The sequence below is a fragment of the Trichosurus vulpecula genome, chromosome 2 (assembly GCF_011100635.1).
Source record: "Trichosurus vulpecula isolate mTriVul1 chromosome 2, mTriVul1.pri, whole genome shotgun sequence".
Lineage (NCBI taxonomy): Eukaryota > Metazoa > Chordata > Mammalia > Diprotodontia > Phalangeridae > Trichosurus > Trichosurus vulpecula.
Window position 1 is genome coordinate 381,315,278 of NC_050574.1, and position 17,292 is coordinate 381,332,569.

A 17,292-nucleotide genomic window follows, 5' to 3' on the forward strand; every position below is an offset into this window, starting at 1 on the left:
TGAAGGTAATAATACTACTTGCCTCAGAGGGTAATATTTGTAAAACACAAAACACAGAGCGTTGGCACGTAGTAGGTGCTTAATAAACACTAACTCCCTTTTTCTTTTCTCCCATTAAGTTTTAGAGGGGGGGGGATTTGAACTCAGGTCTTCCTGACCCTTGGCCCAGTGTTCTATCCACTACACCATCTACCTGCCGTTGTAGAGATGGCTTATAATAGAGCCCTAGATTGTTCCTTTGCAAAACTGAAAGAGAACGATCATGGACATCTCTACTCTATGCTTCCCCAGATGACTAACATGTGTCAGGAGAGTTTGTCTTTTTTGTTTGCTTTTTCTTCTGACCACTGACTGCTATTTTAACTCCTTGTTCTTTGAAGTAGTAACATTTGCTGTTATTCATCTGCATGTGATATTTGTTGACTAAATAAACTCAAAACACTTGAAACTTTCTTGCAAGTTGTACTAAAACTTCCTTCTTTTAAAGGATTATGTACCCTTACCCAGACAGAACCCAACATTTTCACATTATTAAACAAGTAAGTTGTCAAAAATCTGTGATTTTGTCTGCGTGGGAATACACTTCTTCCAACAGATTACAAATTGTCTATCACTTATTAGGGAAGTAAGTCTTAGAGAATTGCTGAAGCTCAGAGGGGTTGAATCAACAAGCATTTAATTGCCCCTGTGCTATGTACTCAAAAGTATAAGAAACTTACCAGCCTGGAAAAAGGGAAGACAACAGTGTACAAGGGTGAGTGACTTGCCCATAACTGAATAACTGGTGTCAGAGATGCACACCCAACACTCCATCCATTCCACCATACTGCTTCTATTTAAACAGATGCCAAACTGTTTTTCCAAAACAACATTTCAGAGCTTGGCCCAAGGACCCTTGCTCACACCTCCAAGATTTAGGTAATTCTGTAGCAGCAGTTCTATCCATGCCACTTTATAAGCTTTGACTATTTAAAACTTGTTCATTATGATTTTGTTTTCTTTTCTTTTGTTTCTTCCTATTATTCTCTCCAAGGTATGTGGTCAGGTTGGATTTAACATTAATGCTATTTTGAGATGAAAAGCTATAGAATGTGAAAATTAATGGGATTTGAAACCTATGTACAACCAAAAATGTTGATTTTTTTCCGTTGAATATTTTTCATTATACGGTTAGTGTTCTTCATAAGACTACTTCATTTGCAAAAAGCCTTTGTACCATTGGTTTCTTCATTTCTTTCTGAATTTCCTAAAGCTTAATGACCTATATTGCTTATTCATTTGCTTGTCCCTTTAATCTCTCTTGGTTATTATGTGATTTCTACTTAGATTTATTAGTCTCTGAAACAGGCACATTAGGTTTTGGGCCTTTTAGCACTTTCTAGAACATCTTCCAGTAACTGGAAATTTAGGTTTGCAATCCTTTGACATCAGACCCCTTTGATTTGTGAAATGAGTGCTCCTGCTGCTTTTAGTCATCCGTAGAATTTATCTCTGTCAAAAGTAAGCTCTATTTTTGAAATATCCTAGTAAATCATAATTTAGCCCCAAAAATGTATCTATTCATTCTTTTAGTCAATAAAATAGGAATAGCTAGACTGACTGGAATAGAGATCTAAAATTGCTATCATCCAAACCTTCTACTATATAGTTAAAAATTCTAGAATAATTCTATTAGAGTTGTTCACCATCCCAATCAGCCTAAGGTAATTAACAAAGAGTAGTTTTAATAGAGAACTACTATTTTCTGTATTTGACACAAATTGGATTTTAATGGAGGAGAGGGGGATGAATTATCCAGATACTTGCTTGAAGTTTGATAATGATGGTTGGTCTCCTAGAAGTATATCACTTTTTAGTATATTGACAAATTCTCTAGATTGTGTAGATATATTGATAGTGCCATTCTAGAACAAATTGGACTAACACAAATACCTGTACTTATTCCTAGAATCTAGATCTTTTCAAGAGGTACATCAGAGTCCCAATACATGAAAAAAATTGGAGAATGGGGATGCTCAGGCACTCTGGAATACCCCAAACTGATATTCCTAGAATTTCTTCAAGAAGGCAACAACTTGCAGTTGAACTAGGAATTCTGGAGAGATTTAAGCAGTCAGTCCACAATCATTTATTAAGTACTATGTGCTAGGTAGGCAATGTGCTAGGTCCTTAGGAATAAAGAAAAAGCAAAAATCATCCTTAACTTCGATTATATTTTACTGGTAGATAACATATGTAAAAATTGGTACATACAAGATAAGTACAGAGAAGATAGAAGGTGATCTTAGAGGAGAAGTCACTAGCAGCTCAGGGGCCTAGGAAATGTCCCCTGTAGAAGGTGATGCTTCAACAGAATCTTAAAAGAATCTAAGATTTGAAGGTTGGGAAGGGAATCAGACCAAGCATGGAATTTAACCCTTCAGTGTCTGAATGACCTTGGGGTTTAGGATAGTGGTGTGTGGCCTGAATAGGCACTGATACTTTAAATTCTTATTCCTGTATTTTCTTTAAAATAATAAGCAATCCTGAGGTTGCCTCACTTCAATTAAATTGAATGAACTTTTAAATACTTATCCTCTCCTTGATAGTCCAACTGAAAGGGAAAAATCTCTTGAAAATGCCTACAATTTTTATTTTTGTTGTTAACAAAGGCATCTGTAATTTCCAATATCTGATTGATCTTTGGGATTTGTTAGCTGAAAATAACTTGAAGCCAATCAGGAATTTTTACCACTATAGTTAATTAATGTGAAAAACCTGGGAAGGCTTTGGTAAAATGTACCTGCTACTAAGATGTATGGTGAAGAAAAATAATAAATGATAAATGTATTCATTATACTGCTGGAAAACAAGAAGCAATGCTCAAAGCCGTTTCTACCTATGTTATGGTATTCATCTTTTGAAGTATTACATAAATTGTCTAGGGAATTGTGAACATAGGAAGAATCAATATTTCCACATCATCAGAGACAGAGTAGGTTTCACTAGTATTGAGGCCAAGAGACCACCCAGAACTTCAATCACAACTCCTATTCCTTTTTATAACTTAACCCAACTAGCAGTGATAGGCAATCTGTACTAACGTTAGATTTCTTTTAGTGACCTAGTAATTATTTGGAATAACTGTTAACCCAATTGTCCACACAAGAAAAAAAATATTATTAAAGAATACTTGTTGGCCAGACTGCAATATATAATTGTAACAATAGCTCATCTAGTTGGTAGATCAGAGTACATATCTGGACAAAAACACTGTGAATGGCAATAACTTGGGTTTAGGACTGAGTAAGAGAAATACTGGGAAATTGCACATTACTAATGCAAGGTGCTGCCCCTTTCACATTTGAGCAGTTCGGTTATTGTAAAAGGGAAAGAAAATTAATTTTTCGTAAAGAAAAAGAATTAAATCAACTTGTGAAAGAGCTAAGGTATTCTCTCTTTGGCTTGAGAACAGTTTAGTCATTCAGAAAGGCAAGAAAAACCAAATATTGGTAAAATTCAAATTTGTGGAAGCCATTTTCAGATAAAAGGTGATAGAGACAGTGTTAGGAAAACCAAATAGAGAACTTAGAGGACCTTTTGGAAGACAAAGAAATGACTGAGGCTACAGATCATTTGCATGTAACTTTTTTTTAAAAAAGTTCAATGAAGTTCACAAAGTGGCAGATCAAATAACTCTTTAGAGACAATTAAATGATTAAATAAGAACTGTTTGGTTTCATACCTAACAGTGAGGTGGATTTTGTGAATATTATTTCATATAGGACAAAGTGAGTCACTGAGCACCAGGAGGCTCAGATTTGAGCCACTGAGTGTGTTCGAACAACCCAGAAGGAGAAGAGATAGCAGGTGTAGTTAAGAAAGCAATAGGAGCTGAGGCAGATGATAGTAGGAGCACTTCAGCTGTTGTATCTTTGAATTTTGTTGTTGTTTAGTCATTTTCAGTCATGTCCAACTATTTGGGGTTTTCTTCACAAAGATACTGAAGTGGTTTGCCATTTCCTTCGCCAGGTCATTTTACAGATAAAGAAACTGAGGCACATAGGTTTAAGTGCCTTGTCCAGGGTCATATAACAAGTAAGTATTTGAGGTCAGATTTGAGCTCAGGATGATGAATCTTTCTGACTGCAGGCCTAGGACTCCATCTACCTCACAGTATATTGTTTGAAAGACATGAAACCTCTTAGAAAGAGCCTAGTTGCTCTTTACTGTCCTCCTCTGGTTTGAGAGGAAAAAGCAAAGAAGGAAGAAGCTATGCAGTTGTTTCTCAGAATCAAGATACCAAGAGCTGAGTGGCAACCCAGAATCCAGTTGAGTAAAGAGTTGATTTGTCAAGGGATATACAACCTGAGGAGCTCTTCAGTTCTCTGGCTTAAAGGAAGGATTATGATTACGATAGTGTAATACACAATAGTGGTCTCTAAAGAGTGATGATGAATTAAAAGAGCTTGTCACTGTTTCAGACTAAATTTTCCCAATAAGATAGCAGTGAGGACCTGGAAGGGAGCAGAAAGTAGAGACGCAGCTTCATGTGGGGCATAACATTATTGAAGGGGTAGAAATCAAACACACCAATGCCCAAAGTCTAGAATTATGAGCTGACCCAAGTACTAAGTTGTCCTCACTCATGCCTCTCCTACCCATTCAGCCCCATAGATGCATGCATTGATGGGAGAGCATGACTCAAGCTTGTGTATTGGTAATTCCTGCATTGCCTTGAGTAATTGTATTTTATTAATTATTATTGCTTTTGGCTTTTCATTAAATATTTTATGTTTGAGACTTAATGGTGTCATCAATGTGACTGATTTTGTAATAAATGGTAGGGACTCACAAGTTATAGTGATAAACAGTCAATATGATCATCTACAAGAGGGTTATCTTTAGGACACTGAGAGAGTTTGACTTGTATCTATGTGTCCTTCACTGGGGACCTAGACCTGATAATTGAAGGGCAGGTTGGTGTGAGCAAGCCAACAAAGAGATATGGGTGACTCATCTCCTCTATGAGGGGCTACACTATATGATCTGGCATGCCATGCCCACATATACTTACACGTGTCCCAAACATTTTTTTTACCCAACTTGTGATTTAATTGGTATTAGGGAACTTCTGATTAAGAAACTTCTTCTACCAATGCAAATCATCATCATCTCTTCAATTTATAGTCTTAGATTTGTGCCTGGAACATTGAGAGGTTAAGTTACTTTTGCCCAGAATGATACATACTGTGTCAGAGGTAGGACTTAAACCTTCCTGATTTTAAGTTACCTTTCCTTTTATTATGCCATTCTGCCTTTCAAACTTCTTCCTTGAAAAAAAAACTCCCATCCCTTTTACCCCAGTGATCTTCCAGTGATGCTATAGGACTGCAAATCATGAGGTACAATTTTCTCCAAAGAATCACAATTTTATGTTACCAAAAGAGAAAAGAAAGATGCAGTGTGATTATAAATAGCCTGATACATTATTAAAAGACCATTGTGAGAGGTGGTATAAAAGATATCAGAGATGTATAACTGGTAAAGAAGGTGAACTGGTTATGCAACAAGAATGATGAAAATATCCAATATCTCTTATATGCTGTATATTGGTACCAGTCAATCAGTAAACAAACATTTATTAAGTGCCTACTGTGTGCCAGGAACTGTGCTAAGTGATGGGGGTACAAAAAGAGGCAAAAGATAGGTGATCCCCTCAATGACTGATCTAATGAAGGAGATAGTAGGCAAACAAATAGGTGCGAACAAAACATATACAGAATAAATAGTAAATAGCAGAAGAGTTAAGAGGGGTTAGTAAAGGCTTCCCTGTAGAAGATGGAGAGAGTGATGTCCTGAAATCATATGGAGAAGAGAATAGCAAGGACAAGAGAGTGATCAACACTGTCAGGTGCTACACAAAGGTCAAGGAGAATGAGGATTGAGAAAAGGCCATTCATTAGATATGGCCAATGATCCTTTGTAATTTTGGAGAGAGCAGTTTCAGTAGGAAGTAGGTGGAGTAGGAAGCTGGATTGCAGAAAGGGTAAGAATAGAGCAAGTGGAGAGAAACTAGAAGCATTTGTTGTAGCCTTTTCCAGAAAGGTAACTTCAAAGAGCAGAAGACAAATAAGATGAGAGCATGTATGGAAAGATCAAAAGAGAGTTTTTTGGGCAGGTTTGTGGGCAGGAGGAAAGTAGCTGAGAGAGAGAGAGAGAGAGAGATTGAAAATAAGTGCAAGAGTGGAGATGACAGAGGGAGCAATACTTTGAAGGAGACAGGATGGAATGGCATTACTTGACTATGCAGATGGATTAGCTTTGGTAAAGAGTAAGGGGGTAGGGGGAGGAGGGCAGAGCCAAGATGGGCTGGAAAGCAGGGACTTGCCTAGAGTTCTCCCCCAGGACCCTCAAAACACTGATAAAAATGGTTCTAGAACTGCAGAACCCACGGAATGGCAGAGGGATTCGGGGCTCCAGCCCAGGACAGCCTGGATAGTCTCTGGGTAAGGTCTATCACATGGAGCTGGGAGCGGAGCAAAGCCCAGCTTGAGCTGGGTCCAGATGAACCAGACCAGGAGCCAGGCGGAACAGGCCCTAGCACCCTGAATCACTGAGCTGTGGCAGGTACCAAACTTCTCAACCCACACACACCAAAGACAACAGAGAAGGTTAGTAGGAAAAGTTGCGGAGTGCAGAGTGAAAGGAGTTTGTGGTGGGGCCACTACCCCGGGGGCAGCAGAGGTGGTGCAGCTACAGAACTACAGCTGCAGTTACTTCTGGCCCCAGGCCCACCTGGTGGGAGGAATTAAGTGGCAGATCAGAGCAGGAGTGCAGAGCCTGCTTAAGATCTGAGTTGCAGTCCAGGTTGGGGGAGGAGGAGCACTGGTATGGCAGAGCTTGCTGTGTAGAAATAGCTCTGAAAACAACAGCACAGCCCTTCAAGCTTGGGACAAAGTACTCTCTACTCTATAAGCAGTCATACCTCAACAAAAAACTCAAGGGTCAAATAGTTGGCTAGGAACATTGCCAGGCAGCGAAAATGGACTCAGATTCAGACTCAGACTTTGAAATCTTTCTTTGGTGACAAAGAAGACCAAAACATACAGCCTGAAGAAGTCAACAAAGTCAAAGAGCCTACATCAAAAGCCTCCAAGAAAAACATGAACTGGTCTCAGGCCATGGAAGAGCTCAAAAAGGATTTGGAAAAGCAAGTTAGAGAAGAAGAGGAAAAATTGGGAAGAGAAATGAAAGTGATGCGAGAAAATCATGAAAAACAGGTCAACGACTTGCTAAAGGAGAACCAGAAAAATACTGAAGAAAATAACACCTTAAAAAATAGACTAACTCAAATGGCAGAAGAGCTCCAAAAAGCCAATGAGGAGAAGAATGCCTTGAAAGGCAGAATTAGCCAAATGGAAAAGGAGGTCCAAAAGACCACTGAAGTAAATACTACCTTAAAAATTAGATTGGAGCAAGTGGAAGCTAGTGACTTGATGAGAAATCAAGATATTATAAAAACAGAACCAAAGGAATGAAAAAATAGAAGACAACGTGAAATATCTCATTGGAAAAACCACTGACCTGGAAAATAGATCCAGGAGAGATAATTTAAAAATTATTGGACTACCTGAAAGCCATAATCAAAAAAAAGAGCCTAGATATCATCCTTCAAGAAATTATCAAGGAGAACTGCCCTGATATTCTAGAACCAGAGGGTAAAATAGAAATTGAAAGAATCCACAGATCGCTTCCTGAAAAAGATCCCAAAAAGAAAACTCCTAGGAATATTGTCACCAAATTCCAGAGCTCCCAGATCAAGGAGAAAATACTGCAAACAGCCAGAAAGAAACAATTTGAGTATTGTGGAAACACAATCAGGTTAACACAAGATCTAGCAGCTTCTACATTAAGGGATCAAATGGCTTGGAATATGATATTCTGGAGGTCTGTGGAGCTAAAACCAAGAATCACCTACCCAGCAAAACTGAGTATCTTGCTCCAAGGCAAAATAGAGGACTTTCAAGCTTTCTCAGTGAAAAGACCAGAGCTGAATAGAAAATTTGACTTTCAAACACAAGAATCAAGAGAAGCATGAAAAGGTAAACAAGAAAGAGAAATCATAAGGGACTTACTAAAGTTGAACTGTTTTGTTTACATTCCTACATGGAAAGATGATGTGTATGATTCATGAAACCTCAGTATCCTAATACTGAGTAGTAGCTGAAGGGAATATACATACATATGTATATATACATATATATGTGTGTGTGTGTGTATATATATATGTATACACATACACACATACATATATACTATATATATATATATAGACATAGGCCACAGGGTGAGTTGAATATGAAGGGATGATATCTAAAACAATAAAATCAAATTAAGGGATGAGAGAGGAATATATTGAGAGAGGGAGAAAGGGAAAGATAGAATGGGGTAAATTATCTTGCATAAAAATGGCAAGAAAAAGCAGTTCTCTAGGAAGGGATGAGGGAGCAGATGAGGAGGAATGAGTGAATCTTGTTCTCATCGGATTTGACCTGAGGAGGGAATAACATACACACTCAATTGGGTATCTTACCCCACAGGAAATAAGGAGGAAGGAGATAAAAAAGAGGGGATGATAGAAGAGATGGCAGATAGGGGGAGGAGGTAATCAAAAGGAAACACTTTTGAAAAGGGACAGTATCAAGGGAGAAAATTGAATAAAGGGGATAGGATAGCAAGGAGCAAAATACAGTTAGTCTTTCACAACATGAGTATTGTGGAAGGGTTTTGCATAGTGATACACATGTGGCCTATGTTGAATTGCTCGCCTTCTTAGGGAGCAGGGCTGGGGATAGAAGAGGAGAGAGAATTTGGAACTAAAAGGTTTAAAAGCAGATGTTCAAAAAACAGTTTTTGCATGCAACTAGAAAATAAGATATACAGACAATGGGGCATAGAAATCTATCTTGCCCTACTAAAAGTAAGGGAAAAGGAGATGAGGGGGAGTGGGGTGAAAGAAGGGAAGGCTGACTGGGGAATGGGGCAATCAGAATATATGCCATCTTAGAGTGGGGGGGAGGGTAGAATTGAGAAGAAAATTTGTAATTCAAACTCTTGTGAAAATCAGTGCTAAACTAAAATATTAAATAGATAGATAATAATTAAAAAAAAGAGTAATCCCAGTTTATGTGAGACAGAGGAGAAGGAAAAAGAAGATGGTGGCAGAAGGCATATGAATGATATGAGAAAGAGAAATAAGTAGGAGCTCATGGTGAATGGCCTCCATTTTTTCTGTAAAATATGGGTCAACTGAGGAGTTTGGGGAGGGAGAGCCATGGGAAGCTAAGAAGGTTTGGAACACTCATGTAAAGAGATCAATAGATAATAGAACCATTGAAGTATTGAAGTAAGCACTTTGATGTTCTGTAAATGTTACTATAAGGAGTATATTTGCCTCTGGGATCAAATATAAATATTTCTTTCTCACCTTTTTTTTCTGGTTTTACTGTTAAAGCTCTTCTCATCCTGACCATAATCTACTTTGAAAGCCCAACTCATTGTTTCCCTTCTTACACTCCATGGTCTAACCAAAGCTCTTTTCTTGCTGTTTCTCACAGATGAGGAACATCTCCTGTCTCCAAGTCTTTGAACTGTCTTTCTTAAATTCTTTGAATGCACCCTTTGAGGATCCCTTATTTCTTTCCTTCAAAATTCAGCTCAAGCACCATCTTCTAAATGAAACCTTCCCTGATTCCCCTGCTACTAGTGCCTTTCCCCTCAAATAATCTTTATTTATTCACTTATTTATTTTAAAATATTGTATATGACCAACAGGTAGGATTAATTCATTATAAATTTTATTTTATTCTTTTTAATAGTGAAGAAAAATCTATTTTCTCTACCTCTCACTTCCCTACCACTTACCCCCATTGAAGAAGAAAAAGAAAACCCTCATAACAAATATGCACAAACAAAATAAATTCTTACATTGGCCAAATGAAAAACAAAACAAAACAAAACACCATATCTTATGCTTTGACCTGAATCCATCACCTCTCTGTCCAGAAGTGAATAGCATGTTTTATCATTAGTTCTCTGGGATCATGGCTAGTCATTACCTTTCTTAATGTTAAGTCTTTCAAAGTTGTTTGACTTCACAATGTTGTTATTATACTATGAATTGTTCTCCTGTTTCTGTTCACTTACACTGCCCTTCTACAATTTCTACCTCCCAACTTCATATTTTTCTCCTCTAGGACCAATTTAGAACTTTTAGCATTTTGAACACTTATGAAAACAGCCATTTTCTACCCCAGGTCCCCTGTCTTCTATTCCATAAGATAAACATCACCCCTCTTCTTCCCTCCCTACTCATGCTCTTCCTTCAAGCTGTCTTCTTATGGAAAGGTTTTTAATCTTATCATCTTCTGGAAATATTATAACTTATTTATGAGTTTCCCAAAATGTGCCCATAAGTGAACAGAATGTTCTAGATAGGATCTGACCATGGTATACTGGATAGTACACCTCTTTTAATGTAGTGTAGAATATCATTCATTACTTTGTTTTTGTCATTGTAAATTTGTGAATTCATATTAAACTTGTAGCCCACTAAAAACTCCAGATCTTTAAAAAACGCATCTAGCTATACCTCTTTCATCTTGTACTTGAACAGCTGATTTTTTTAACCTAAGTAAGATTTTACATATATGACTATGATAATTTCATAATTATCTCGTTAGACTTGACCCAATGTTTTAGTGTGACAAAATTGTTTGGAATCCTGGCTTTGTGCTCCAACATTCCAGTTATCTCTTCTAGCTTAATGTCATCCACAAATTTCATAATGATATATCTGATAGATCTAGAGTGCATTGCACTAACTGTCTCCCACTGAATTGAGTTGATATTTACCTGTTTGTGACTATTCTTTAAGGTCAGCTCTTCATCCAGTTTTGAATTCACTTGTCTTATTTTCTAATTCATAACATTTAATCTTTTCCATATAAGATTTAATAACTGTCAGAAACTTTGATGTTATTCTGGTAAACTATATCTGTGTCACCCTGTTTTCCAGGTATTGAATTAGCCTAAGACCTCCTGTTCTCGAAGAAGTCAGAACGCCTATTGGTGAAATGTTCTCTTTTGTAAATGTTCACAAACCATCCTTTTGATATTATAGTCTAAAGTTTGGCAAAGTTGACATTAAATTCAATAAAGTTAAATTCAGTGACCCTCTTCAGCTCATGCTCGCTCTCTCTCTCTCTCTTATCTCCTTCTTCCTCTCAAAAGTGGGACAGTTACTCTTCTCTGGTCCCATGACACATCTCATTCTCCACAATCTTTTAAAGATTACTGGCCAGAGTTCAGCAATCATACCCACCACTTTTAATACCTAATGTTTACCCAGGCTTAATACTTTGAATCCATTGAGTGCAGCTAGACATTCTTTTACTTTCTTTTTATATCTTGAGTTTCAAATATCTATTAACATTAATGTTAAGCACATACACAGACTCATTCACACAGGGAGATTTGGGTACAAAAAGACATTTTACTCAACAGAGAAATAGAAAGGAAAGGAGAGAAGGGGTGTTTATGGGGAAGGTAGATTAAGGAATAGTTTAGTCCTAAACAAAAGAAACTCTAATTAAAGATAGACAAAAAATTTTTATAACCTTTTTTGAGACAGTAAAGATGGGAATCTGATGAATACTATATATACTATGTATGGAAATGTTTATACATATATGTATATACACATATATATATAATTGCATATATCATATGTAGTGTGTATATGTGTGTATACACATATATACATATTGTGTGTCTGTGTCTCTGTGTGTGTATTTGTTGTTGTTGTTATTGTTGAGTCTTTTCAATCATGTCCAACTCTCTGTGACCCCATTTGGTATTTTCTTGGTTTGCCATTTCCTTCTCCAAATTATTTTACAGATGCAGAACTGAGGCAAACAGGGTTAAGTGACTTGCCCAGGGTCACACAGTTATAAGTATCTACAGCCAGATGTGAACTCAGGTCCTTATGACTCTAGGGCCTGCACTCTATCCATTGTACCGCCTAGTTGTATATATGTGTGTATATGTATGTATATGTGTGTATATGCATGTATGAATGATAGGATACTATTTACTATGCTATTAGTAATGATGAAGTGAATGATTTCACACTAGGGAGAATTCTATGAACCAATACACAATGCAGTGAAAAGAACTGACCACACCGTTGTAAAAACAATCAACTTTGAAAGAATTAGGAACTCTTGCTAGCATAATAACCAACCACAATTGCAAAGGACTAATGATGAAACATGCTACCCCCCTCCTGTTAGAGTGGTGAAGGACCACTAGTGAAAAATAAGACTTTTTTGTACATGATTAATATGGAAATTTGTTTTTCTTGACTATACATGTGTTTGACAGGGATTTTTTTCTTTCGTATTCACTTTGGCAGAGGCTGGAAGAGGATTGGGACAGGCGAGGAAAAGTGGAACTTTGCTATTTTGAAAAAAATAATTTTTTTTAAAAAGGGAATGTTCACAGTCATGCAGGATAAATATTATTACGGTTTTAGGGACCTCTAACATCATTTAACCTAGCCCCCCAATTTATAGATGAGGAAAGACTTAACTCTTAGTTGTTTACATCTCAAATACTTGAATACGTTTTTCAACATCAATCATTATAAACTATTAGTTTCTAGTTTCTTCTCATCATTGAATATATTTTTGGATCCTCTGCTTTTCTCTTCTCTACCTCATTTCTTCCTGTTTTTGGTAGTTTTGGTAGGAACATGACCTTGCAATAAGAGTTAATTTAATATCTTTGTTCTCTTCAGGGCAATATTATTTAACAAGTTAAAATCTGATTTTTTTTAAAAAATTTAATATTTATAGTACTTCACATAATACTAACACAGTAAACCTTCTAAATCTCTGTCATATTAATTTCCTTTCAAAAATAGTTATACTCTGATTCCTCCTATTCTCTTTTTGTACATGTTAAGTGAACATAAAAGGAAATCTTGAAAGCTAAATGTAGAAAGGGGGAAAAGCAGTTCCATCTGCTTTTGCTTAAGCCATAGTGGGTTCAGAGATTTCTTTTTAAAGTGTATATGTGTATGTATATATACACACATATGCATATACATACATACAGATTTAAAATCTGTGTGTCAGGGGCAGCTAGATGGCGCAGTGAGTAGAGCACCGGCCCTGGAGTCAGGAGGACCTGAGTCCAAATCCGGCCTCAGACACTTGACACATGTACTAGCTGTGTGACCTTGGGCAAGTCACTTAACCCCAATTGCCCTGCCAAAAAAGCAAAAAAAAAAAATAAAACCACTCCCACTTTGTCAAAAAAAAAACTGAAAAAAAAAATCTGTGTGTCAGTGGCTAGGTGTATTTGTGTATATGTACACATATGTTGTATATAAATATTAATATATGTGAATCATATATGTATATGTGGTGGAGTTTTTTAACATTAACTGATGGAACCATCTCATTCTGCCCCAATATAATTGGGGGATCTTTTTAAATAGCTATTAAATAGCACAAATCTCTATACCTTAGGACCTATTTTAAAGCTTTAACACTTCCCTATAGGTGGAAAGGAAATAAACACTATTTCATGGAAGGTTATAATCATTTAATGCTAGAATTGGAAGTGATCTTAATGATTAAACTAATTTAGCCTCACTGATTCCCAGTTTTTTTTATGAGGGTGGAAACTAGAAATCAGAGAGTTTAAATTATTTATTACCAGAATAGAAGTTTGTTTACAAATCGTTAATTCATAATTTTAAAAATATAGGTAGTCTTTACTATCTTATACTATCTAGCCAATATGTATTGTGAAGAACTATCTCAATCTCTTCCCCACCTCTCAAAAAAGGTTTGATGAACACAGATCAAATGAATAGAGTTATGATACTGAATCAACTGTGGTTTGATTTTATTTAATTTATAGGTCCAGCACATATCGTTCCAAAAACTTGAATGTCAATGTTAAATATACTCAAGGAAGCTGGACAGGTTCAGTTGGTGAAGATGTGGTTATCATTCCTAAGGGATTCAATAGTACTTTTCTTGTCAACATTGCTGTCATTTTTGAATCAGAAGATTTTTTTTTACCAGAGACTAAATGGAATGGAATACTAGGACTTGCCTATGCCATGCTAGCCAAGGTAAGCCTTGCCACTGTCATATAAATTAATTTTCTAATCTTGGCCTCTGTAAAATAATGGGAATAATAGATGCAAAGTTCCTATAAATTTAGAAATAAAGCAAATAGGAATGAATTCTCAATGTTAAGAATCTAGAGACGACTGTAATAGGAAAAAAACATTATATCTAAGAGAATTCATTTTATATCCCCAATCATCTTTTGAAATACCTATTCTGGAAGAAATACCATAAATGTCATGTTATATTATTGTAAGAATTAATTTGTTGTTTTCCAGTTACATAGTTAACAATATTAACAGAAAAAGTGCCATAATTATACTTTAAATTTTTTATCTACATTTAAGAGTTTCAGTATAAGTAAAGACTACACAAATTCTTAAATTTATAATTTTATAAGGGGAAAGTAAAAGAAGAGTTCTTTCTGGTTAGAGTAAAGATGTACCTCAATCAATTAGAAGGGACTATGAAGCAGTACCAAAAGACTACTGTAATACCTCCCCATAACAACAAAGTATCATTAAGGAAAACCCCTGCATCGTTTCAGATATAACTTCAAGCAAATTGAAATGTTAATGATAGATGGAGCTGTAAGCTGCTGAAATGAATTACTTAAGTAGGTAGTATCCTATGTTTCTGTAGAGTTAATTAAAATTTAAAAAGATAACTTTGTTCTTTTGACAGTCTAAACTACAGGTATTTCTACCATTTTAATAAAATAAAACTTAAATTTTCTTCTAATGAGGACAGATAACTTTATTTTCTTATATGGAAGTGTGCCCAACTGAGACGGAAGTTGAATTCCCATTTAATGGGAAATTGAGGAGTCCGCCAGTCTAGTGTCTTCATGTAGGACATTGTTTGACGATGTAGAATTAAATGAGAAAATGGGGCTAGTTGTTTCATAGTGGCCATAGAAAGATCATTCTCCATATCTAAAGACAAGTAATTGTGTTTTTTAAAGTTTTGTTTGACTATATAACCATAAGAAAATCATTTCACTCCTGTGTGTCTTCATTTCCAAGTGAGACAAATAAGAAGAATATTTTTCTTTGAAATGCTTTATGGTATACTAGGACTGTTGGGTAAATATGAAATTTTTGAAAGTTTAAGAATATAAAGGTTTGTAATATAGATGTCTTGAGGTGATATTAATGGTTATAAAGACTTCAATGACAATTATATTTTTCATCAAAATTTTGAAGAGATCGTACATAATTGTATTTCACTGGGGTCCAAAAGAGAGTTGTAATCTACAGAAATGGGGACAGACCACAGTTACAATTGACAGAAATGGGGGCACACCCTTAAAAAGGAATTTCAAAGAGTTTTGAGAGATTGAGTAATTTGAAGATACTTAAGGAACAACAGAGGGTGACCAAGAATAGGAATAGGCAAACACTTTGACTGGTGTCCTTGGATTTATGGCATTGGAGGAATGACCTAAAATTAGGCCTAGAAGGATAGAAGGAGAGTTGAGTACAAGAGGACTTACCAACCAGGAGCCCCAAAAAGAGCAATTCTCTTTTCTAAAGGAAAACTATTCTCTCACCTGCCAAGAGCATAAAGACATATACATCCTTTCTACTCCTGCTTATTCTCTACCCTGAGTCCAAAGTGTTTTAACCACGGCTATTGTGAGCAACTTTTCAAAGCCAGAACCTGAAGAAAGGTTTACTGACACTTTGTTTCCCCTAAACTGAGAAACACGTATGATGAGCTATCTTTTGTACTGAGTCCACTGAGTAGAGGCAGTGATGCTTTTTGAGCAAACAGCTGTGGCAACACGTAACAAAGGAAGAGAACAAAACTAGAGATTGGTGAATGATGGCAGTGAAAATACATACTTTTTTTGAGAACTAATAAAATATTTTAAAACCAGTTCATCAATAAACAAACATTTATTTAATGCCTATAGTTTTCCAGGTACTAGGCTAGGTATTTCAGAGAAAATGATGAAATAATTTCTGACCTTCAGGAAGTTTAGATTTTATCATGGGATAAACAGTTCTGTACACAAATTTAAAATATCTATACAACCAATACAAAGGAATTGAGGAGGGTAACAAACAGCTGGGGATATCAAGAAAGGCTTTATTTAGGAGGGGTGACACTTGAACAGGGCTTTGAAGGGAAATGGGAATTTTAGGAGGGAAGACCAAGAAAGGACTGAATTCCAGACATGATGAATATCTGCTGCAAAGGTTCACACAGATCAAACAAAGATATAGATTCTTTCATATAAGGAATAACAAGGGGTCATTTTGGCTGGACTACAGAATAAATACATGAAGAGGAAGGATACATAAGAAATTTAGAAATATAGGCTAGATAGAGGTCGTAAATGCTAAAGGAGGTCTTATCCCCTAGAAGTAACAGGAAACCACTTGAGTTTATTGAGCATTGAAGAAATATAGTCAGTCCTGTGTTTTGAAATATCACTTTAGCAACCATGTTAAGGATAGCTATGGAAAGAAAATACTTGACTTAAGGAGGTCAGTGCAATATTCTGGAAGAGGGGGCAGCAAATTACAGCCTCCTGCTTGTTTTCGTACAGCCCACAAGGTAAGAGTGTTTTTCTTACATTTGTAAATAAGGTTTTATTATATTTATTTATTTAAACAATTTTTTTTATTTTACCAGAACACAAATACAACATAGGAAATAGAAAAAAAGAAACAAAAATGTATCATAAACTTAAATATTGAAACAAATGTAAAGTAAGAAAGAATAAAAAGCATGTCATGTGCATAGCAGAACATAGGAGAGGATTCAAAATATGTAACAATAAATCTTCATTTCGAGAAAGCCTGTATGATAAATAACACACCTTGTGTTGAGAATTGACCATCTTTTCTTTGCTTCCTTGTGTTTTCTTTTGTTCTCTGCTGTGCACTTTTTAACTTTGTTCTTTTTCCCCTCCCCCCAATTCCCCAGAAGGCTACAATATAATTTAGATATTTCTTGGTATATACATAGACATACAGATATATACATATACTTATACATATATACCTACATGTATAGACATATACTTTCCCAATAATTTCCCATAATCTACTCCTGATCTTTGTTTTTTATGTTTGTACGTATCTTTTGTTTC

General features: G+C 35.9%; 1 protein-coding gene across 1 annotated transcript in view; it reads left to right on the plus strand.

Annotated features, from left to right (window-relative positions):
* BACE2 (beta-secretase 2) overlaps positions 1 to 17,292 on the plus strand; it is a 131,148-nt gene that overhangs the window by 58,063 nt on the left and 55,793 nt on the right. The window contains exon 3 of the mRNA XM_036745566.1: positions 13,975 to 14,191. Coding sequence (XP_036601461.1) covers positions 13,975 to 14,191 — 217 coding nt within the window. The remainder of the gene's footprint in view (positions 1 to 13,974; positions 14,192 to 17,292) is intronic.